Source organism: Canis aureus, chromosome 11 (genome assembly GCF_053574225.1).
Source record: "Canis aureus isolate CA01 chromosome 11, VMU_Caureus_v.1.0, whole genome shotgun sequence".
NCBI classification, from domain to species: Eukaryota; Metazoa; Chordata; class Mammalia; order Carnivora; family Canidae; genus Canis; species Canis aureus.
The window spans coordinates 70875095-70900099 of NC_135621.1; the positions used below are offsets into that span (position 1 = coordinate 70875095).

The following is a 25005-nucleotide window of genomic DNA, read 5'->3' on the forward strand; positions in this document are numbered from 1 at the left end:
TTTGCTACGCTCACTACGAGAACGGCCTCATTACTTCATGGCCAAACTTTTTAAAAGGAGTTCCACTAGCGCTTAGGTAATTCTCACCTCATATTTTATTCTATCCTGCCTACTTTGCGGGTTAAGGGATCCAGTGTCTTCAGTGTCTATCAATTTTATGGCAACTTGTAGCCCAGATCACTGTCAGGTAACAGGAATGAATCATAACAGGAATGAATGAATCAATCATGTAATTATGTTTTACCAACATCAATATTTGATCACCTGTAATGGGGGCAATTAAACTTCCCATTGGGAAACCCACTTGGGTTTCCCTTTCCCCGACACGGGTATGGACATCCAAGGGCCTGTGGTCTCCCAAATACCTAACCTGGGGCCACCCACGAACTTCGTAGCTCCAGCCACAGTAAGCGGGAGATTGTTTACAGAAATCAAATTCGTTGGCCTAGGCCAAGGCCAGGCACATCACTAGGAACACGATGTGGGCGTAGAAGCAAGAGGGAATCACAAGGGACATCACCTCTATTGAAGGATGGCTATGTGTCAGGATCTTTACATCTCTTATCCCATTAAGGATCAAATCAACCCCGGGAAGCAGGAATTATCTCAACCTCATCTACGTAGCAAAAGGGAAATTTAAGAGACGTTGCGCAACGCATTTAAAATCTGCATATTAATAATTGGGAGAATTCGGATTTAAATATCCTTTCCTGATTCCAAAGCCCCAGCTCTTTGCAGTGAGGTTAGTGAGCTGTTTCCAGCGGAGGGGGATGTGAGCAGCCTCGGGGGACGCTGACTCCAGTGCTGTTTCTGCACCCACTAGCTGTTAAAAGGCACTAGGCTCCTCGATTCTAACTTCCCTCCATCTAATAAATACTTGAGTGACAGGTCATTTTATGTTTGAAAGGCTGTACTGTGTCTCAGGGTCACAAAATGAGTAAAGTCGGACTTGTGTCCTCTAGGGGCTTACAGTTAAGGGAGAGAGGTGAGCACCTAGTGATAGGATTTCTGTCATGCACGGTAGATGCTGACGTAGGGCACACACCAGAGGTCACTGCTAGTGTTCACTTGTCTGTGCTTAACTACAGGTCTGTCATTGCACAGACCAAGCCCATCTTGTACGCCAGTCCTTGCAGAGGGCCTAGCACATAGTAGGTGTTCAGTGAGAAGACAAGATAGGAGCGAATCAAAAAAATAAAAAAATAAATAATAAATAAATAAATAAAAAGATAGGAGCGAATCGGGGTTGCCTGAGCTAAGACATGAGAGATGAGAAACAGCCTCCCCAGCATTGAAAGGACGAAAGGGTGTTTCAGGGGGAAGAACACGGGAGAACAGCCCGGCAGGGTGTGCACAGGTTCACTCTTGTCAAAGCACGAAGTGTAAGGAGGGAGGCGGAGAGGAGAGGCGGTCGGAGAAGTACAAGGCCCCTCGCCGTGAGGACCCGAGGACCCGTAATGGGCTCTGGGGATTCCATGGACGCTCTGGAATCGTCATGCAAATTTGTGAGCCTGTGTGTCCATGTGAACGCGTCCTTTTCTGACCAAAGGGGTGCGTCCCTTTCATCGAATTCTCGAACGAACGTTAACGGAACCGTGCAGACAAGGAGGAGCTGTTAGAGCTTTCAGGGCAGCGTTCCGGGTGGATGACTCTAGATGCCGCCGCAGACGGTGGAATTGGGGGCAGCGAGACGGTGGTGGGGAATGAGAGCCGCCGCTGTCTAGGAAAGACGTAATCTGTTCGGACCCTCATCTGCAGTGTCCAGGGGAGCAGACGGGGACACGCGCAAGAAGGGCTCAGGTCGCCAAGTCCTGCCGCGGAGTGAGGAGAGGAGCGGAGCAGGCCTGAGCGGGCCAACAGCGGGCTCCGTTTGACCTCGTTGATGTTCCGGCATCGGTATGACCTGCCAGGCAGTCGAAGGACCCTGACCGGAGCGTCAGGAGAGATCTAGGCTAGGGATGAAGAGGTCAGTCCTCGGCCCCGAGGTGAGAGTCCCACCTCTGAGAGGCAGAGAGGCGGCCCGTGGAGGAGGGCGCCAGGGGCACAGCGCAGCCAGCTGCGCATCCACGGGTCGCACGACATCGTCCGTTACGCACTGCCGCTGAATCGTGCACTTTTAAAAATGCCTAAAATGGCAACTTGTATCTTTTTACCATGATGTTTTTAAAAAGATTTTATTTATTCATGAGAGACCCACAGAGGCAGAGACACAGGCAGAGGGAGAAGCAGGCTCCATGCAGGGAGCCCGACGCGGGACTCGATCCTGGGTCTCCAGGATCACACCCCGGGCTGCAGGCGGCGCTAAACCGCTGAGCCCCCCAGGGGTCCCACCATGATTTTTTAAAGCAGATTTAGAAAGCAGACACGCTCCGAGCAAAGTGAAAACTATATACCTTTCCAAAAATAAAACAAAACCAAAAAATGCATCTGTGGCCCATGGAGCAGCCCGTGAGGAAGGTGGATAAGGGGTAACCGGATAGGAGGAAGGAACTCAGGAGAGTCCGTAGGGTCTCACGTGCCAGGAGAATAGAATTCCAGTAAAATGCAGGGCGGGTTGGGTGGAGAAGTTAGATAATCGCTGAAGTTGCTTCCAGAAATAATAGTCAGAATATATAAGCTGTGAGAGAGGGAGAGAGAATCTTGGTCTCTGGGGCTTGCTCATCCAGAACGTCTCCGCGGCAATAAAATGACTTAAATTTCATCTTACAAAATAAAACCTGCCCACGGTCCGCCAGTTTTGTCTGGGCAGGAAGCGGAGCTCGGCCCAGCTGCTGGGGATGCTTGTGCGTTCCACCCCGAGCTCTGGAATGTGACGCCTCCCAGCGCCAGCTGCGCCCCCGGACGGGGAGGCCTGGAGCTGAGGGGCCGCAGCCAGCCGGGGGCGCAGGGCTCCCCCCACCCCCACCCAGGGCCTCCGCTCTCCCTGGAGGAGACGAGTCTCTTTGTCTCCGCACGCGTCCCACTCACCAGGTTGGCCTCTCCGGTGCTGGGAGCCAGCAGGTGGCCGCGTGGTTGTGCTCAGAGACCAGGGTGGCCCCGGACGAAGGGTCGCTGTCCCCGAGGGCCTCCCCACAGTGCCTCAGATGGTCACCTGGAGAGGGAGCCAGGAGGAGGGGGAAGAGGAGGAGGAGGAGGAAGGGGAGGGGGAGGAGGAGGGAGAGGGGAGGAGGGAGGAGGAGGGAGAGGGGAGGAGGGAGAGGGGAGGAGGGGATGGGGCTCGCCAGTCCTGCCACGGCCTGTGGCATCCATCGTCCCTCACCAGCCAGATCCAGGGAAGTCGCATCACCAGCTTTTGAGAAGCTTGAGCGGATCGCCAGCTATTTTCTGGTCGAATCTCTGGCCGCGTGTGGCTAAGGGCCCCTCGACGCGCAGAGTAACGCTGCTGACTCACTGGTTCGCGGGCCGCGGCCCAGAGCAGCCTGGCCTGGCGCCGTGAGCGCCGCACACCTCGGGGAGCCCGTGTTGATGCTCGGGGTCCGCAGAGCCCGGCGGGGAGCCCTCGGCTAGGAGGCCGCGCCGTCACCAGACCCCATCGAGACGGTCGCGAGGGCCCGTCCTGGGAGCCGTGAGAGGAGGGGGTGTCGGAGGGGCCGCCGGGGTGAAGCCTAGGATGCCTCATCTGTGCGTCTCCAGGAGCGAGACGCCCCCCAAGTGCTACGTGGACCTCACCGGTCCTTCCTTATTGTCGGCTAACGACCGGCCGAGCGTGGCGGTGAACGCGCTGGAAACTCAAACCTGGGATGGAATCGGTTTCCCCACGTCGCCGTGGGCCTGGGGCCTGTGCCGGGAGGACCTGGGGCGGCAGCAGGGGCGGCAGGGGCAGCCCACGGGGGAGCAGGGCCGAGCCCGCCTGCCGTGGGATTTAGGAAGGCTTCACACTCTTCCCTAAAGGACCCGGTGATCGTCGCCCCCACGACTGGGAGAGGCACCACCCCACGCGCCTTGCGGCTCCAGTCACACAGCCCAGAGCGTCCCCCCCCCCACCGCCCACCGCCTCCTGATGAATATTTTTCTAATCAAAGAGCCATTTTGGTTTTTTTAGACTTTGTTTTCACTTTCTAAGCAAAACAAGAATTTAACTCGTGTCGAGGGTTAGGCTGCCGGGACGAGAGCAATGGTGGGAATCGGTCTTTGGCGGCCTGTCCGCTGCCTTGCTCGGCCTCTGAACTCTTTCCAGCGCTCCCAGTACCTGCGCGGGGGCGGCCCTGCGTACGCCGCCGACACACACGCCGCGGGCTAACGGGACGTCTTCACGCGAGTGGTCAGTCCCACGGCACGCGGGTGATCGAAGCTCCAAACCAGGACGGTTGCGGGGGGGGGCCTGCGCTGTGGGCTCATCCCTCGCTGACTTCGCTCTGAAATACAGCGTCACCCGTGTGACCCCTTGATCCACACCGGGCCACGGGCCGAGGCTTCCCTCGGAGCAGGTGCAGCCGTTAAAAATATGGTTTAATCTCTCATGCGGATGCTTCAGGCCTAGTCTTTAAAGGGCAGATATTTCTCTCTCTCTTTTTTAAAAGATTTTATTTATCTATTCATGAGAGACACCGAGAGAGGGGCAGAGACACAGGCCGAGGGAGGGAGAAGCAGGCTCCCTGCAGGGAGCCCGACGCGGGACTCGATCCCAGGACCCCGGGGTCACGCCCTGCGCCGAAGGCAGATGCTCAACCACTGAGCCCCCCGGGCAGCCCTAGAAATAATATAATTAAATTCCTAAGGTAGTTGATGAGAGTCACAGGGGCTGCCAAGGGAAAGCTGCTAGCGCGTAGGGCAGCCCCCGGCTCGCAGCGAGCGCTCCGTATAGGTGAGTCGTGCTAATGACAATCCTCCTCCTCCTCCTCCTCGTTCCACCAGAATGTGAGTTCCTTCAGAGAGACCATCTGTGCTGTTCACCACCTGGCAGGTGCGGGGTGCGGGGGGTTCGCTGTTGAATCACACGCGGCCCCTGCACGTGGGTCCCGCTTGTGCAGCCTCCCCGGCCGCCCTCGAGCACCTGGTCTGTCCAACCGCGCCCTTCCTCCCCGCTCCATCCTGGGCGGAGCAGACCCACCTGGCTGGGGGAGAGCCACCCGCAGGTGCATCTCGGTGCTGCCGGGGTTCCCCCCAGGGCACAAGCTTCCTCTCCCCTCGCCGCAGTGGGAGGGGGACAGGCAGGGCGGCGCTTGGCCCCATAGCTTCCGTGCCGCCCGCCCGCTGGCACCTTAGGGCGCTCCTTTGTCCCCCCGGCCGTGCAGCGGGGCGACTAAGACTTCCGGTCTCCTTTTGGGGGTGCAGAGCCTGAAGGGTTAGGAGTCACCCTCAACCGTCCGGGAGGCTGGGAAGTCTGCTCGATGTGCTGCAGTGCTCGAGTCCACGCCCTGGGCCCCCGGGGCTCCCGCCCCACCCGCCGCTGCACCTGCCTTGAGGCCGCACCCTCCCGGGGACAGTCAGCCTTCCCAAGCCCCCGCCCGTTGGACCAGGATACTTAGCTCCTGGCTCTTCGGTCCAAGACATTCCAGGGACTCAGAGCTGCCTTTAAACAGCTTCCAGGGATCCCTGGGTGGTGCAGCGGTTTAGCGCCTGCCTTTGGCCCAGGGCGTGATCCTGGAGACCCGGGATCGAATCTCACGTCGGGCTCCCGGTGCATGGAGCCTGCTTCTCCCTCTGCCTGTGTCTCTGCCTCTCTCTCTCTCTCTCTCACTGTGTGCCTATCATAAATAAATAAAAATTAAAAAAAAAAAAAAAAAAAACAGCTTCCAGTAGCCCCGCTGAGCCCCAGGAGTGGGAGGGAGTCCGGTCCCGAGGGTGCCACTGACCTGCTGCGCTCACCCTCAACAGGCCACCCAGCCTCGGGCCTCATCACGGGCTGGGGGCTGGTGGCAGCTCCGAGCCCCTCATCGTGCGGCCCGTGGTCCCCCCTGGAGACAGACACGGGCCAAGAAGATCACGGGTGTAACTTTGAGGGCGTCACGCGCTCCTGTCCCCTTGGAGCCCCTCCATACACCCGTGGGTCCTCCGGGCCTGGGTAAGGGCCTCTGGGACAGGAGAGCTCGGACGCCAAAGTAGGGGGGCCCAGGGATGGATTTTAAAAAACAACTTCAGTAGTTTATCTTCTTACTACTGATTAAGAGAAAGAAAGAAAGAAAGAAAGAAAGAAAGAAAGAAAGAAAGAAAGAGAGAAAGAGAGAAAGAGAAAGAAAGAAAGAAAGAAAGAAAGAAAGATTTTTTTTAAGATTTTAAAAAATTTATTGATTCCTGAGATACACAGAGAGGCAGAGACACAGGCAGAGGGAGAAGCAGGCTCCCTGCGGGAAGCCCGACGCAGGACTCGATCCCAGGACCCGGGGTCACACCCTGACCCCAAGACAGACAGACGTTCCACCGCTGAGCCCCCCGGGCGCCCAAGACCGATTTTTTTTTTTTAAGAAAATTACATAAACCCACTATCTGCGAAACCACTATAAATATTTTAGCACAGCCCCCTCAGTCCTTCCCTCTCACTCCTGACCTTTATCCAGGAGCCCAGTCACTATCAGGAACGCTTTCGCGTGTCGTCTCAATATCGCTGGACAGCAGCGTCCACACGGTGGCCAGAGGCTCGGTGGCTGCACCAGCAGCCACTCCCTCACTGAACAGGACATGGAGGTGCCAACGTGCCGACTACCGGGGTGGGAGGGCTCCAGGAGGGGCTCCCGGCTGTCCTCAGAAACAGGACGTGACGGTCGCGCCCGTGACAGTTGGCTCCGCGCCCTGCCCGCCCCCACCCACACCCCCCAAAACTCCTTCCCTTTCCGCTGCCTGCGGCCGGGTTGGGCGGGGGAGACGTCAGTGTGTCCCCTCGGGCCGGCGGCCCTGCCATCCCGACCCGACGGGGACCTCGGTTTGCTAGAGGTTAGCAGCCCTCGCGGGCCCGGGCAAGCACGCGAACTTTCAGGACCAGGCTGGGCACGTTCGAAAGGGGCAACGCTCGTCCCGGGCGCCCGCCTCAGCCCCTGGCCCGAGCCTGGCAGCGCTGGTGACTCAGCTGCCTCCGCCCTGGCCTCTGGGGTCTGTGTCGGCCCCCGCCCCGAATCCGTGTCCCCACCCCGTGCTGTGCGCTGGCTCTGGGCCTCGCCCGTGGATGGGCTCCGGAGGGGGGGGCCGAGCATGTGTGGGGTGAGTCCAGAGCGGCGGGGCTGAGGGCAGGTGCAGAGGGGGAGGATGTCACCAGCGTGGTGGCCCCGGGAGCCGGGCCTTCTGCAGAGAGCTGGCCACGGGGAGCGTGTGGCCCACGGGGCAGGCCGGGGCCCGGGTGGCCACAGCGCACAGGCCGGCCCGCTGCTGACCGTCCTCTCTCTCGGCCCCACAGTCGGACGGCTCCATCCTGGCAATCGCCCTGCTGATCCTGTTCCTGCTGCTGGCCCTGGCTCTCCTCTGGTGGTTCTGGCCCCTGTGCTGCACCGTGGTAAGTGCCCCGAGCGCCGCCCCCGCGGCCCGGGCCCCGAGCCCAAGGTGACACAAGGCCCGCAGGCCCGGGAGCCGGAGACGGTGACCAGAACCTTTTTGAAGGGGTCTAGGGGCAGATGCTCCTACAAGGGAGACCAAGGTGGCGTAGGCCGCGTGGCTCGGCGGGCGGCCGGTCGCTGGGGGTGGTGCGGGCGGGGGTGAGACGGTCAGTGGGCACAGCGTCCCCGTAGCCACGGGGCTGCAGCGCTGAGGATGCTGTGAACCGTGTGTCAGACGTGCCCACGTCACGCGTGCAGAGTTGCACCAGCCAATGGGCTTCCACGGCCACTCTGGCCTTGGCAGCCGGTCGCCCACCTGAGACAGGGCCTCCTCCGGCCCCTTATTTCTCATAATAGTAAGTGCCCCCTGCTTCGCTCGCGGTAGCTGACGTCCGCAGGCCGCGTGCCCTGCAGGCCCTGCCCGGGTCTACGCACTCTGGCTTCAGGGTCCGGGAAACCCACCCCGTCCCCGTCACAGTCACCCGTCAGGAGCCACCGCGGGGCCGTGGCCGGCGTCCCCCCCCCCTCCGCCGACAGCCTCGGGCCGGGTCGCCCGCTGTCACCTGCTGCACCCCAGCGAAACGTGGCCGCTCATCCGCTCAGGCCCCGCGCCCCCGACCAGGGGAAGTCCAAACAGTCATATCCAAATAAAGGGGAAAAACCCCAACACCCCACTTTCCGATCCTGCTTCCCCCGCAGACTCGGAGCGCGGCGAAGCCCTCCGGCCCCTCCACTGCCCGGGGTGTGCAGGGGACACGGTCCGGCGGGTCACACGCGCGTGCAGGAGCCGGACAGGTGCCGGCCTCAGGTGGCAGGTGCAGGCCGCAGGGCTCCGCGCTCCTTCCCGCTGTTGGTGGCGGGTTCGAGGCGGTGCACAGGGAAGGGAGGGCAGGGGAGGGGAGGGGAGGGCCGGGGCGGCCGCCGCGCTTTCCGGGCCGAGTCCAGCACAAGCATGTTCCCCAGCCTGAAATTCTGATGGGAAGAAACAAAAAAATTCAACGACTGTTTGCAGGGGGCTCCAAAGTAGGGGCAGCAGGTGGTGACCTCGCAGTGGCACCCGGTCCCCCACCTGGTCCCCTGCCCAGTCCCTGCCCGGTCCCCAGCCTGGTCACCCCCCCCCCCCGGTCCCCCACGTTGCCCAGAGCAGATGCCCGCGGGCGGGACCGGCCCTGCCAAGGGCTCAGGGCACCGTAGGCAACCCCTCGGCGTGCAACGAGGAGAACCAGGCGCTGACCTGACGGCAGAGGCGAGGCCGGAGGAGTCAGCGGCCACCCCCCGCCCCAAGCAACGGCCCCACATGGTACCTACTGCAACAGGAGTATGGGGCCGCGTTCCGTGAGGCTGCATGGACCCTGGCGGGCGTGGGCTGCCGTGGGGTGCTACTGAGATACCACGGACACGGGGCCTAGTGGAGGCCCGAGGTCTGCGACGAGGGTCTCAGGTGGGTCACGCATCCGGACGTCCGCGTGGACGCAGCACTCGGCGTTCTTAGCTGTGGCCGCCGTCAGGCCCGTTACTCCCTCTCCCCCCGACACCCCCTCCGGCGATCACAGTCCCGTCTGTTTCTAGGACGTTGGGGTTTTTTGGTTTTTTTAGATTCCACATGTCAGAGCATCCCACAGTACTTGTGTCGCTCCGTGTGACCTGCCCCACTCGGCGCGATGGCCTCAAGCTGTGTCCAGGGGGCTGCGCGTGGCAAGAGCCCCTTCTGTATCGCGGCTGGACACGCTCCGTCCGGCGTGTGTGCCCGGTGGTCTGTACCATGCAGCCGTCTCCCCCATTCGCCCGACGACGGACGCCCGGGCTGTTTCCATGCCTCGGCTCCTGCGAGCAGCGTCGCGGCCTGCGGAGGGGCAGGTGCCTCTCCAGGATGATGATTGTGTCTCCTCCCGAGCTCCCCCCGGGAAGCGGGCCTGCGGGGTCGCACGGGAGTTCTATTTTCAATTTTTCCAAGGAACCTCCGGGCTCCGATTTCCATCCCCACCAGCGGTGCCCAAGTGGTCCCCTCTCGCCACGTCCTCGCCGGTGTTTGTTATCTTTTGTCTCTTGATGGTGGCCGACCGTTCTGACCGGTGGAGGGGATATTTCACTGTGGTTTTAATTTCCAGGGAGATGTCTCTGAATTGATGTCTCACGTGGCTGGAAGCAGTGTCACCCAAGGCCAGATTGTTCTTGCCATACTCAAAATATTTTTCAATGAATTTATCCGCTACAGCCCGTGTTGCTTCGGAAGGAGGCCAGGATGTGCTAATGCGATCTGATTTCGTGAGTCCCCGAGGATTCCTTTACAAGGAAAGATCTTGGAGATTCATTTTCCTGTTTATGGTGTCTATGAAAACTGCCCTCGCCCCTATTTCTGAAAGCTGGCCAGGGCTCTGCTGCTCGTTACACCCCCCAAAAAAACTACTTGTTGACCCCTGGCTTTCTTGAAGAGTGACGACATCTAAGGAGACAGGATAAAGTCATGTGTTTCCTAAAGGGAGTGCACAGGAAGGACGGCAAACATCACCCCACCACCACCGCCACCACCACCATCCCAAGATTCTGGTTCAGAGGATGCGGGAAGTTTCTCTCCCCTGCGGGCAGCATCCCTACCCACAGTCCCGGGGCTGGCCCAGGGCATCCTTGTGCAGGATGGTCCTGAGACCTTCCCCAGTCATCCCCCCCACCCCACCCCACCCCAAGTGTAGGAAATGCCCCATGACCTGGTACTACAGCGGCTTCATGGTGATGGGGAAACAGGCAAGGAGCAGAAGGGCCTGGTGAAATGCGGAGTATGAGAGGCTTGTCTCCCTGCAGAGTCTCCTCCGGGAGCTCGATGCACAAAATATGTAACCACCTATAAGGATCCCCGCCCCAGCTGAGCCAAACATTAACCCTTTAGTAGCTGCATATGGGGCAAGGGTGGGGGCCCGTCCACAAAGTCCTGGGGCACAAGGGCTATTTACTAATGATCATAGAGAGCATTTTAGAACGTAATGACCAGGAGGACCAGACCAGACGTAGCGGCGACTGTCAGGCCTGCCCTCTGCCTCGGCATCCTTGCTTCCTGCCGACCCTGTCTGGGACAAGATACGAGAAGAGTGGCCGCCCCTACCCGTCCACTGCCTCTGCCTTCCCCGAAGGAGCCCCCTCCCTCTGGGCTCTTATCCTCCTGCTAGATGGAGCCTGGGGGGTAACTTAGTGCCCACAGAGCACGGGGTAATTAATCTCTCAGTCGTGACTGATGGAGAGAGAGAAGCTATTGGCCAGACCCTGGATCACAGCCTTTTAGTGTTTCCCAGCTTGGCCCTGGGGATCCCCAGGTAAACCTTTGACTTCTAAGACTCCTACCTGTATTCACTGGCGCAGAAACGCCCACACGAGAGAGCGCCGGGCTTGGAACTGTACCCGCTGGGCTTATTCGCATTTGCAAAAAGGGCCAATATTTTACCAGAAAGCAGTAGAGTCCTCCCTCGGTTCCACAAGGGCCATTGCAGTTCCCCTTCGGTCGTGCGCTGGCCACTCCATCTACTCCTAAGTTGGGGCCCGTATTATTAAAATCTCCCAGTTGAACTCAAAAAAAGAAGAAGATAAGGAAATGAGAATGAGAAGAGGGTCATGGAACAAAACAAACAGAAAAAGGAGCCAAAAATATATCAGAAGAGTAAATGTTCTGAATGGTGTGGGTGTGGAGAGAAAACCGTCGTCGACAGTGAGTTGGTGATGTGAGCGCCCCAGGCTATTCCAGAAAATCTCATAAATTACATGGATGTTACGCGTCATGTTGTAGACGCGTCAGATTCCATCACAAAAGGCACTTATATCTGCCTCTTAAGTAAAATCGTAGACATGTGCCCGTATTGTTGGGAGGTTAATAGGGCATCCGGAAGCCCATAGAAAAAGATCTTGTTTCGTTTTGCCAGATGAAAAAGTTCTGGAAATTGGCTGCGTCACAACGCGAATAAACGTTAACAGTGCCGTGAACCATTCCCTTAAAAATGGTTAAGATGATAAGTTTTAGATTTAAGATGATAGTTTTAAGACTTTAGGATGATCCTAAGTTTTAAGACTTTAGGATGATAAGATTTTCTAAAGAAAATCTTTAGATTAAGATTTAGATGAAAAGTTTATGCATTTTTTAAGCACGCTTAGAAAGAAAACAAAAGAGATCCAGTAGCTATAAAGCTACTGTTTTCATAAAATCCAACGAATCAAACCATGCCATTTAGGTGTGATCAAGTCACTGTATTTTTGTTCAAATAAAGGCAAATATTTTTACTCCGTTTGTAGGGAGAGGCTAGTGTGCATGCATCCAGAGTTCCTCCCTCTATAGAAGCAAAATTCTGCTCTCTTTTGTTTTCAGTGTCTTCGTACATGTCTTAGGGAGAGTTTTTAAAGCAGAGCACAAAAGATCATGTTTCGTGCACTTTACTGAATCTCAAGAACAGTTCAACAAATTAAGTCCCTTCGACATCTCCGGTGACAAACTGCGAGGGACAAATACTGATCGGGAAGTCGATATGCCTTATTGAGGTAGAACTAAAGTCTTCAAAGAATGCTTTCCGGAGTTTTAGGCGTAACGTTTCATGTGCAGGGCTGGACAGCCGAGTTTAACATCAGCAAAGGGATTTACCGAGAGTTTGTTTAATAGAAACCCGGCTGGTGCCAGCAACCCCTTAGGCATGCATCTCGGGCCCAGACTCCTCATGCTTCCTGGATCCCTTTCTAGCCGCCACCCATTCCCATCTGGACACTCGTCACTCTGCAGCTTATGAGATTCTTTCTGACAGGCGCACAGCCCTCTGCCCTGGCCTGCCCTCCCCTCTGGAGCTCCGCACCCCACACCCCACACCCCCAGTCGGTCCTCTCTCCGCCTTGCTTCGTGGCCTCCCTCGTCCCTGCCAGCCTGGCCTTGCGACTTGCCTTTAACCCACCCACCCGCAGCCCCAGGCCTGCGGGGCGAGATGAAGAGTGGCAAGCTGTCATTAACGGGGTTAATGGGGCTCCACGAGGTCTCTTCCTCTTCACTTCCGGGATGGGGTGAACCCCTTCACCTTAATTTCCTCACTTGTAAAATTTGAAAATTGGAACCATCTCGCTTCTAAAGTCCCTTCTTTATATTCTAACCTTCTGTAAGTGAATCCACTCCTCCCTTTCCGAGAGTCCCTGGCCTGTGGTTCTCAAACCTGGTTGTACATTGGAACGACCTGAGGATCACATGGTGTAAGGAATCCGGGACAGCACTCCCCAGCTGTGTACCATGGTGTACCACGTGGTACCTACAAGACGTGAACGGGTATCCTGGAGAACAGGGGTGTTTAGACAAGAAGTTTGAAAAACACCGTTAAACTTAATTGAATGGCTGTCTTCACTGTAGGACTTCTCAGAGCATTTAATGAGGTAATTTGTGTTGTGAGGGTCCAGACTTATTTTACCCTGGAACCCTTCCGCGGCCTATCCCCATCTCCCCGCCCTTCCAAATACCTGTTGATGTACTGACACCTGGAAGGGCATGAATATTCAACCAAAGACTGTTAGGGAAACGTAGCCAAGCAGTGGAAAGAGCGGATTCCTGAGCTCTGAGATGCGGTCTCTTTCCTGGCCCGCTCAGAGGCTGCGTCGGGGCCAACAAGCTTGACGTGCTGTGAACGTCGTCAAGCCTCCCTTGTTCTCTGTGTGCCCTGCGCAGATCCCATAGGCACCGCCTGTGGCTGGAATCACCTTGCCCGGAACCTCGGCAGCCCAGACAGCCCTCCCCCCCAAGCCCCAGGGAATCTGAATTCATGGATTTCTTCTGTTTCACTTAATAGAGTTTTGCAGTGACCGTGACATGTCCTGTGTTGGAGAATATGCACAGCTATTCTTCTAAGTGGTCATGTGAGCCACGGAGGCCTGATCAATAAGGTGTCCATGCCTGCCCTCCCTGCTCTCACTTTAGTTACCGAGGCGCTCACCCTAAGGCAAATCAGGGAGTTAAGTGTTAAGAGAAATGAGTCAGGAGGGCCAGAAACATTTGAAATTTGAGTCCCGAATGCAAAAAAGAAAAAAGTTGACCTCATTTCTTTGCAAATTTCTTGTGCTACATTCTAGATCAACACCCTTGGCACTATAGCCTTTGCTAAACTACAGTGTCCAGTTCCTGGGGACGGGCGGTACTTGGCCGGCACTAACCCCCTCCAATCAGCTGCGAGGTTTCCATGACATTTATGTTGTTCCTAGAGTAGAAAGATCCACCTTTCTGCCACCAGCTAGCATTTCATACTTCCTGGTTGTCTTCCATATCAAGATGCCCATTTTCCCTTGGCTTTTGAATTTTAACGAGAAGAACAGTTATGATAAAGTTAGTCTAGAACTTAGAGCAGGAGAGCGAGCATCCCCTTCCACTTGTGATATTAAAGCTCCTCTTAGATGGCGTTCAGGGCTCGGCTGGCATTTCTTCTTGACACAGCTCCATTCTGATGGCTTCTCCTCACACAGAACCTGTGAGGCCAGAAGGCCAAAAGTCTCAGGATAACAAGCAGCGTTTTAAATCTAAGACCCCAAAAAACGTTGGCCATCCACATACGATATTTATTGGAGCCAATCCCTCCGAGCATGCAAGAAACAAACATTTGTGAAAAAGAAATTACTTTTGATGGTGATACAGCGAGGACTAAATAGCAAAACGAAGGGGCGGAGGGGCGGGCAGCGAAAAGCTCCTAGAAGAAAAAATAATAATAAAATCTGTTTCAAATACATATCCAGGCTTATAAGAAAATCGAGGACATTTCCGGGGCCAAAACAAAGAAAGATCTGGAAATCAGATGGTTTGTTGACCCTAAAGCAGTGGCAGTCCTAGGGGCGGGAGGTTTTCTGATCTCAATAACCTAGACATTTAGTTTAATAATAGTCTTATATAGGCCCATAAAAGTGTGGGAGTTGGAATGGAGTCCTCTGCCTAAAGCTAGGAACTTGTGTAGAAGGATGGGCCGTGGGTTTGGTGTATGTGTGTGTGCCCCTAAGAATTCAAAACTATGACCTCTGTTTTAGAATTCAAATGTGGAATCTTACCTGTGGTTCCGTAAATTGCACACTAAGAAACATGGTCAGTTTGGAAGTATTTAGGAATCTGCAGAAGGAAACTCAAATCCTCTCTGACAGGTTGAGCCCTCAACTCAATCCTCACCGGATTCCCGTAGGTAAATGCAAACGACCCATGAGCTCACACTCCAAAATTACCAAAACCCAAGAGATATTATTACTCAGATTCCTTGAGGTTTTACAACACAGATGGAAAGCACAAAGACCAGAAATTAGATAAGGAGGTCAGGCACAGCCAGCAGGTCCTGCGTTCTCTCCAAAGCAAACAACAGTTGTTAAATAGCAGGTACATCGAAAATTCTCCAAACACCATCATTTCTCCTATAACATGTGTTCCTGAAAATATCCCCGCATGATGGAATTTTTGGCCTCACAAAAATAACAGGACTCATGGGGGCAATGAGTTTAGAGCAGAACATCCAAAGCCATGCAGTCTAATAAAACAACGCACTTTAAAAAAATTAGTAATTAACTCCATGAAAGTGCCACCATGTTGAGCATCCTAAGTCCTTCGTTTAAATTAAGCTACGGTAAACCTACCACTTTGCCTTGATTTGTAAAAAACAAACACCCGCAGTTTCCCGGTGCATGTGAGTATGATGGAGCGCTGTGGCTTTGAGTTAGAGACAGGACGGAAGGAAGGACATTCCTAGGACAAAGTGTCACGACACCAGAGGTGGATGGCTGTGACTCATTGTCTTGTTATTCCTTCTGCACCAGCTTAAAATAGGAATCCAGCTTCTGTTGTGTTGCCAGGCCCTTCTTTTCATAACAAAAAGGACTATGTGTGGGACTCTAAGACCGAATGGCATGGAAGTTCTCTGCTGCTCATGGCATCAGAGCCTTCTTCATCCAGGGCGCATGCCTCTAATCCTCTTCGAAGCAAACATCCACCCCGTTCTCCTTTCTTTTGGTTCTTCAATGCGGCCTCTGATGAAGCTGGGTGCGGGCACCCTTGCTCCCCTTGGTCTCCCGATGCCCCACCTTCTCTCGTTGCCTCGTGAGCTTCTCCTCCATCCGCATAAGCCTCTCCTTCCCTCAGTCCCTGGGCTCTTAGGACCAGGACAGAGGCTCGGAGCTCAGCGCACACGGCATGGACGGCGGTGGACGGGAGTGAGAAAACGGATGTGGCGTGTGGGGTTTTGCATCTCCCTCCAGGTCACTGCTGCCAGCTGGGCAGAATCTACACATTCACCCAAGGCTACTCAGCGGCACCAAGTATAAGCCCCTCACACTTTGAAAAGTTTAATGTTGTGCTGTGTGACTTTTACCACACAGAAAATTAATACACACATATGACATTTTCACATACATCTATATACACATACATACATATATATATATATTCTCCTTTAGCTCATGAAAAATCAAATTTTGCAGTAACATGATGTCATAGTTTACTGATTTTATGCCCAGTTACCTACCACATGTGAACAAATTCACATATTACATACCTTGTGGTCCCAAAAGAGACTGTACTTGTCACTTTCAAATTTTCAGGAAGCCTTATTAGAAATTGAGTTTGGGACACAACGCTTGGAAGGCGGACTCTTGAACTCCAGGCAACTGAATGTATTTGGAGACTGGGGTTAGGGACTAGAATGGGATATAGATGTGGCCAGTAAAATATGGCAATTAATATAAATCCCACCTGTGACCCTAATGAGAGCCTCGTGATGTATCTAAGTGTCACAGCCGCCTCTCGGCGGTTGGCGCTGGTGGTGTCTTAACTAGTAAAGAAGCCTCTATACAGACGGTTGAGAGGCCAGGCCTGAATCTTGCGTCACTGGCGTGCTTATTTGAAAGGCGAGGAAGTCTAGAATACTGAGGAATGCTTCCTTTACGGTCTCCTCCGCAGCAGTGCACGCCCGGTGTCCCCAGAGGTGGGGACTGAGGAACTCCCCGAGCCATGTGTCGGAGACAGAAGCTGGCCAAGCACGCCCATGTCTCCTAGGGCCCGGGGTCCAGTGCGGGAGAAGGACACGCTTCGGTGAGCCAACTGCCGACGGTGCGCACCGCCGAAGCTCGGATCCGTGCCCCTGAAACCCGGGGACCCCCGTGGCTGGGACCACCCTGGGGCTCGGTCCAAGCTCCGGCCCCTGCGCTCTGCACACGGATGCCGGCTGCAGGGGGCAAGACAGGGCTCGGGAGCAGAGCCGGGCGCCTCCTCGGGGCGGTTCCGTGTCCCCAGAACGGGACACTCCAGCTCTGGCGGTCCCACGGGTCCCGACAATAAAGCAGGGGACATCCTGATGTTTAGACTGGAGCGCTTTCAGAGCCGGTGTCCTCAACAGGAAGGTGTGACCTGAAGCAACAACACCCCCCCGCGTATCCAGTCGAGGGCAGCGCTGTTAGGAGGAGGCCGACTCATGATTCTCGAGGTGTGGTCCCCCAGCCGGAGCCCAGACGTCATCGGAGGATTCGTTAGAAATGCAAAGACCCCGCTCCAGACCTGCTAATGAGAAATTGTGCAGTGCAGCCCCGAAACCGAGGTTTTAAGAAGCCTCCTGATGCCCCCGCCCCCCAGCGGAGTCTGACGCTGAGCTTGTTCAAATGCGAGGACGCGTGCCGACTTTTGTTGACAGACTAGTATTTTTAAGCAGTTCTCTTGACCTTTGTCCGGACGGCACCCTCCGTGTAAGGGGGTTGCAGGAGGTGCCTCTCGCCCGGCTCATGTGAGAAAGGATTCTGAGTCACTAAATACTGTCTACGGAGAAGGGGATCCCGGAGGCCCCCTGTTTTGTCCCACTTCTCATGCCATTCGATGAGCGTCTGTCTAACATGAGCCTCTGCAGCGTGGCCTGCACCCAGCTGCTGTCACAGAGAGGAGACGGGAAGGATACGCAGGAGAAATGCAAAGTCGAGATGGTGGGGACCGTGTGGGCATAGCCAGGCCTGGCATCCTCCTGCCCCTCGTGAGCGCGCTGACCTCACGCCTTTAAGTGGAACATCTAGTGTTCCTCTGGGCTGGGAGAAGGGAGAGGCGCCTGTGTTAAAAACTGGGTGGGCTGCATTCTGCCTCCCATTGCACCGGACGGTAGCAGGAGGTTAGCAAGGGCACACAAGTGGCAAAGGTCAAAATATACAAATAAGGAGCAAAACTGGAGGGGGGGAGGGAACAAGCAAAATAAACTCAACAGGTGCTTTTATTTCACCTTAACATTTTATGAAATTAATTTTAAAAGAGAGCATTAATTACAGAGACCCAAACAGGTGACATTGGCTCGTAAAACCAGAGTGAAGTTCCCAGGCCTCGCACGGGATCTGGGTGTACTTCATCCTCTTGCCGTGTTCATACCAGGCCAGCTCGGAGCCCACGGCGTCCTCGTTCCCACTCCCAGTGGCCAGATTGAGAGGTGTGCGTGCAACTGTCATTTGTTTTGACTCAAGGAGAAGTTGCCAGTAAGATCCAGTTTAATAAGATCCTATCTGATCTTTTCTTTCCTTTATCCGTGTAACGGTCTATCAAATCTGGCCCTACCTCATGTCTGCCCCAACAAACATGGCTAAAACTGGTAGGAGGAGACAGAGGCGTTTTTCCAGTTCACGGCACAATTTCAAGGAATTCTCAGATAGCAAAGAAACACGGATAGAATTCAAAAGTCCACATGCTGTCTCATTTTTTTATCTTCTCTACGTCACCAGTCCAACCTTCAACGCAGGAGGATCTCTAGGCTACTTCTCCTGAGGAAGCAAATGGTCACCTTCTGCCCATTCAAAATATCCAAGCTAAAGATGCTAGTAAGTGCAGGAGAGGTGCTGGCCTCTGGAGAAGTACGAAAATATCCCCAGATTTGATCCCCGGCACTCCCATTCCGTTCCACCGGATTATCCTATAAATATGTTCATTGAGTGTTGTCCTTTGAGACACTGTATTATGGAGTTCTTCAACCTTGCCATCTTCTGCTTGTCCCTCCCAACGGGGAGAAGATCTGATGCACCCACTCACGACCAAGAGGAATCTCCCAGAACCTTCTAGGAGAGGAAGTGGGCCCCGTCAAGCCTGTGCTTGGCAGCGCTCAGTGCTGATTCTAGTCTGCATTCTCGTTAGGAATAAACTTTTTTGAGTCATACTAGTTGGAAACCAAAGAGTTGCTGGATTCGTCTGTTACTTAGAGCTCAAAGTGCTGCAAAGGACACTGGGTTATGTAAGATCCCACAGAGGAGAGGCTGCCTGTGTGCTGTGAGGTCAGGGGCGACTTCGAGGGCAGGTGTATATCCTGGTGATCGATCTGAGTCGATGCGTCAATGTTAACCTGGTTATGCACAGGGACGAAGTAGGGCTGGATAGAAAGCACTTAGGCTGCTCGTGTGAAGCTGCAGAGTGCATGGAAGGAGCAAGAAGGTGACCAAGAGGATGGAGCACAGAAAGTTAAGGGGAGGGTGGAGGGGGTTGAGGAGGAAAGGTGGGGGCCGCACCATGCAGGCCTTGGGGGGTGGGCGCCGTGCATGTTTTATCCTGTGGGTCCTGGGCCGCTCTGTGCCTCAAGGCTACTGTGGTACCGCAGGCTCAAGAGCAATGCGGCCTGTTGCCCAACTGCTCTTCCAGGCATGGGCCTGGCCCTCCAGAGGGTGGAGGTGGAGACGGCCGACGTGTCCCTGTGCTCAGAGCGCTCTGAGCCCATGTTATGCCCTTGGCACAGGGGTTTGGCTCACTCGCAGAGAGCCTGTCTAGCTTCATGACTTGGAATAATCATGTAATGACGTCAACCTCGCCCGTCTGGATCATTCTTTGAAATGCTCTGCTATCCTATGGCGAGCTGCTCCCTGTCCCCGGGGAGGACCGGTGGCGGTAGAGCTTCAAGCAATGGCAAGACTTCCTCCACGTTCCTGCTCAAAACCCCCGGCACCCAACTAGTAAGGCCAGACAAGAGGTGCCTCATCCTGGTTACCTGGACACGGTGGCGTTTTTCCAGAAGCTCGCGTGCCCCTTAACAGTGTGTCAGCATGGAACCTGGGATTACAAATTAGTCCGTCCTTGACTAATACTTAATAAGCTGTGTACTTTGGCATTCTCTTGTGGGCCCCCCTTGGGACATTGCTAGGTGTAGAATTCAACAAATACTAAGTGACACCGAATGGCAACCACAGTTGCGTCGGTCTGAGTGGTAGACCAGTTGCTGCACTTCCTGGCTGGTGTCACATGCCGACGTGTATGCGGGGAGACATCCCGCTGCCAACCACCCTGAAGTCCCTGGGCACTGTGAGTGCCCCGGACCACTGTCTGAACACCAGCCGCCTGCCCTACTCATTCTATGGAAGCCACCCCGCATGGTCATTAGTATGTTAGTATATGCAGGGGGTTAAGTGACACCTTCATTAAAGGGATAATAGAAGCGAGAGATGGAGAAAGGAGAAGAGAAAGAAAGGGGAAGGAGAACAATAATAATAATGACATGCACCATTCATCAAACACCCCCTCTATGCCAGATGTCTTACAAACGTTATTACTCATCATGACGCTACGAGATTACATTACTCCCACTTAACAGATTAGAACAGTAGAGCTCAGGGAGGTTCAAGGACTGCCAGATCTTCATCATCAGAAAAAAAGCAGGCCTGGGAGTCACATGAGACCACTGCGCCGTGCTACTTGCATGCAGGGGGTGGGGAAGCGGCAGCGCTGGGAAGACAAACGCTCAGCTGCTCTACGCGGAACGTCCGTATGCCCAGCGTATGTGCCATGCGCACTGCCCACAGCACTTGGTCAACATCTGTCTGTGTTTCCTCAATATCCTGCTCTCCCTCTCACTTCCCTCCCAACCCTGCCCTAAGAGAAAAGATGCGTTCCAGATTGCTGCCCCCAGCTCCTCAGCGTCTCCCCCCCCCCCAGTTTCCTGTTTGAAAAATCCTCACTGCCTCGGGGACGGTGGGAAGTCAACACTGGACAGTAATGGCCCTCCCCAGAGATTTCTGTAAGGATTTCGGAGCCAGTGTTGAGTGGGTGAGCAAAACCATGGCTTCACGCTTTCCAAAGACCCTCAGCAGACTTCCCACAGTGGCCAGGAAGTGGGGGCAAATGAAATGATGGCTTGGAACCCCAGAGGCCTTAACCTCTCCCTCTTAAATTAATTGAATGCCATCCTTTCAGATGACTAGAGTCTCCGTTCCCTGGCTGGTGCTACTATGACCTCAAGTCAGTAGCCTGTCTCAACATACAGAGATGACACTACAGATGATGGTAGTGTGGGTGACAGCAGTGGGGATCAGAGCCCCAATGAGGCCCCCAAATCCTCCAGGCGAAGGAGACATGCGTTCAGGAGGGAGAGGTGAGGAAGACCTGAGGCCCAGTAGGAGCCAGGTCAGCAGCCAGGAATGCTCTCCATCGAGAAGACTGAGGATCCGGTCGGTCCTGTGGGCAGTGCGTGAGCACCTATCCTGGCACTAGGACATATAGAGACATGTAATGAGCTCTCTATTCACCAGAATCTTCCAAGGAAGACGCTGCATGTAGGGGACCCAAAATTCTAAGCTTGAGGTAAGAGGAGGGAGGCTCCAGGGGACGCGGTGGAGTCCCAGTAGGTCATGGCCAAGCTGCTTTGTAAAAGACTCAATCCTGTTAACTGCAAAGGCTTTCCTGGTACGAACGAGCTGTACAAGCTGGGGACAAGCAGGAGGAGCCACTGCTCGCTGTCACCCAGCTCTCCTCCTCCCATGTGTCCGTCACCCTCTCGTTGCTTAGAAGGGGGTCTGGTTGCTTTCCATGCCCAGAGTGACCACATAGCTCTCTTCAGCCCTGATGATGGGCAGGTTGCAGAACATACTCTTATAATATCGTCGTTGGCATCTTTGTACCCCTTAAATGTCAGGGCCCTGAAAGAAACCCCCGAAGACCCCCTGGTTGCCACCCTCTGCCGGGAATTGGTGTGCCTGACCCATCATGCCCTCCCTCCTTGGGTGGGTACCATTCGGGGCCAGGGGCATCAGCGAGACCGCCAGCACCCTGGGTGCGGGCCATAGCTGACCCATCTGGGCAGCACCATCTCCTCTCATACCTGCACGTGGTTGCATGGACAGATACAGGATTCGACGCACGGATGACTGGATGAATGTAGGAGTGAATAAATTTGCAAGACAGCAAATTTGCTACCTGGGCGGTGAGAGAGGAAACTGTCACTGGAGGAACATTTTTTTTGTTCTCTGTATAAAGCAGGCACCACTGAAAGGGGAACCCAGGGTCGGGATCACGCTCTAAGTAACTGAGCTCTTCTGCCCAGAAGGACACATCATGGCACGGACGGAGCCGTCCTTGCAAGGGCCCATCACTGTGGTGACTACGGCCACGCTCCCAAGGTGCTTCTAGAGAACAGGTCACCAGAGATTTCCACTGACTTGTTCTTTCTTTCTTTCTTTTTTTTCTTTTTCAGATTATCAAGGAGGTCCCTCCGCCCCCTGCTGAGGAAAGTGAGGTAAGTGACTGGAGCTGGGTGCAGCCAGGTGGGGCGGGTGGTCAAGTGGAGCAGAGAGCTGGCAGGGCTGGCCCAGCACTCAGGCCCCCACAAAGCAGAGCTGAGTCGGGCCCAGGCTCCCGCTGCACCTGAGGGAGCAGGGAGGGCAGCCTTGGGTCCTTCCCGAAGCTGAACCGGCAGCCGCGGACCGAATGGTTTGGGAGGGTTCTCCACCTGCAAAGGTGCAAACACAAGGATGCTCCTCGATACAGTTTTCTCCTCTAAGACAGGCCCTTTAGGTTTCTCTCTTCCCTGCAGGGACCTATGCTTCATGTACGTAGATCAGGGCACATTTGATACATTTTCCAAACAATTAGGGATTCCAGGAACAGCCCGCTGTGGAGGTATTCCATTTTTCTTTAAGACAACGTTACCTAAAGATTTGCCAGGCCGTAATAAAAATATATTGGCGGATATGCTAATATGCTGAACTTGCTCTCCTCAAATCCTCATCATTTAAAGGAGGAGAAAGCATCTTAGACTCTGCCACTAATTGGACACCAAGCAGTTCTGGTGCAAGCTTGGCCTGGGGTAAAACCTGGCAGAGACGTTAAAGGCTGCCGGTGGGAAGGAGCACCCCGGGCAGGAGCACCCCGCTGAAAGCTTTCCTGCTCCTCTGAGCACTCCCGAAGCAGCGGGCCTCCCGGGATGCGTCACTCGCCAACCTAGAAGCCAGGGTACGGGACTGAAAACGTAGCAGAGTCAAAAGCTAGAGACGTGAGAATTCAAGTTCAATGCCCTCAGTCCCTCAAGTCTGTGTGCGCTAACCGAGCGCAGCCCCCTCACCGTTCCTGTTCCCCGTGCCTTTGTCCAGTTCCCTGCAGACAGAGAGAATAATGATCGAATTTAACATTCCACGGGGCTGTCTCGCCTGAACCATATGCTCGTAAGCCAAGGGATTTAATAGCTGCAATCAATTAGAGCACATATTGCTGGAATGCAAACTTTCTGCCCAGAAATCAAGGGAGGAAATTACATTGCTTTGCAAAGAGGAGGGAGGGGGGAAAAAAACCCTCTTTACATCCACAAAAGACTTTCTCTTAATCCTCCAAGTGGCGAGTTCCAGTTTGGCTGTGTTTCTCTTGTGTGCAGCTGTCTCGTGCTCCCAGAGGGAAATAGGGCACGAAGCTTCTGCTTGATGAAGGGTCTCTGTTTGGCCTGAGGTGAAGAATGTTCCCTCCCCCTCCTTTGTGTTCAGTTAGGGGCGTTTAGTTGTCTCTCTTTCTTCTGGTGCTGACTTCGCGTTTGCCTTTGGAAGGTGGCCTGGCAACTGCTGTGGCCGAAATACGCGGGGGGACTTAGGTGCGAGACTGTGGGATATGACTGACCCAAAACCACCGAATTTCAGCTAATATTTCTATAGAAGTCCTGCTTTCACCTGAAGAAGACACACCTGGTTTCTGAAACAGAAGGACAACCTTGGGGGACTCGAGGTCTAAAGGGTTGTGTTAGACCTGAAGGGTCTGGCCGGGGCGGGCCGCAGGCTGCGCTGATGATCACTCAGCCTGTGGGTTGGCTCTGATGGTTCCTTGGTGTTGGGAGTCAAGCAGCCCGTATCTCCTTCTTTTTTTTATTTTTTAAAGATTTTTATTTATTTATTCATGAGAGATACAGAGATAGAGGGAGAGGCAGAGACACAGGCAGAGGGAGAAGCAGGCTCCATGCAGGGAGCCCGACGTGGGACTCGATCCCGGGTCTCCAGGATCATGCCCTGGGCTGATGGTGGTGCTAAACCGCTGAGCCACCCGGGGATCCCCCGAATCTCCTTCTTAAGACGTTTCAGCAGGAAAAAAAAAAAAAAAAAAAGGAAAGAAAGAGATTCCCCCAGGGAACAGATAACATAATTTAGCCCTACAAAGGATCTTACACCGTGCCCTGAAAATCACGGTCTGGATCTAGACTTCTAGAACCTTCTCCTCGCCAGCTTCCTGCATTCACATCCCACCAGCCCTTCAGGCACAGCTCCTGTGCTACTTATCTCCACAAAACACACCGGAATTCTCCCCATCAGGACCAGTTTTTCATTTCGGCCTCCTCCGCCTTCCAGAGTACAGGACTGACCTTTTCTTCCGCATCAGAGTTCAGGATCATTAGCCACTTGAAGGTCAGGATCTAAATCTCACTAATCTTGGGCTTATCCCCCAAGAGCTTCTCGCAGCGTGTGACCCTCAATCAATGGCCCTGCCATGTATGGGAACGGGTTCAGCATTAATGATCCGAACTTCCATCCGTTCTATAAGCATCAGATCCTAAGGGAGACATCTCTGCTATGTAAATAGCTAGACGCAGAATGAACACGACTTCCTAACGAGCCCCCTCCACGGTGGGGGATATCGAAATGCGTGACATAAAAAAGCGTGAGATTCCCAGCAACCAACACGGATCCTTCTGTTCAAGGAGAAGACAGAGAACACGGACTTGAAATGTCAAGACCTCGATGACAGCAAGAAAGCTCAGTTTTAATGACCAAGGGCGGGGGGGGGGGGTTCCTGGGTTGAGCGTCTTCTCTAATTGGCAGCAGAGGGAGCAGCGTTCCCCGCCAAGCCTCCAGCTACTCCAACTTGTTGGCGGTTTAAGGGGGAGCCAGTAACGGAGGGCTTCATCTGCTGCTCTGGTTCCAAGTCACCTTTCATGGATTCCGGGACTATGTGGGGCGGGAGGGCGAAGGCTGGATGCACAGTAGAGGCATTGACAGCGGGCGGCCCTACAACCAACAGCAAGCCCCTGGCGTTGAGTCACGAGCTTATTTCCAGGTTGGTGACCACGCTCACTCGTCCTAACTTCTCTGTGGCGAGAACTTTTTAGGTGGCAAAACCGAGCTGTGGGAAAAGCACGTAAGTTGTGTAGGGCCAGACACACTGAACCCCTTCACAGCTGGGTCTACAAGGCCAGCCGGAGTAGCCTCCCGTTCTGCAGGGGTTAAGAGCCACGCTACTGCCAGGCTTCGTCTCTCCAGTGGACATGGAACACGCGCTCTCATGCGTGCTCACGCCCACCCACCCCCACACACGTACGCTCCAAGCAGAAGTCCT

At 54.6% G+C, this 25005-nt stretch overlaps 1 protein-coding gene across 2 annotated transcripts in view; it reads left to right on the forward strand.

The window, feature by feature from the left end:
* Positions 1-25005, forward strand: part of ANTXR1 (ANTXR cell adhesion molecule 1) — a 197460-nt gene that overhangs the window by 115846 nt on the left and 56609 nt on the right. Inside the window, exons 13-14 of one of the 2 annotated variants that reach the window (XM_077915703.1) lie at positions 7328-7423; positions 21893-21934. In XM_077915703.1, coding sequence (XP_077771829.1) covers positions 7328-7423; positions 21893-21934 — 138 coding nt within the window. The remainder of the gene's footprint in view (positions 1-7327; positions 7424-21892; positions 21935-25005) is intronic. The other variant, XM_077915704.1, reaches the window with a different exon arrangement.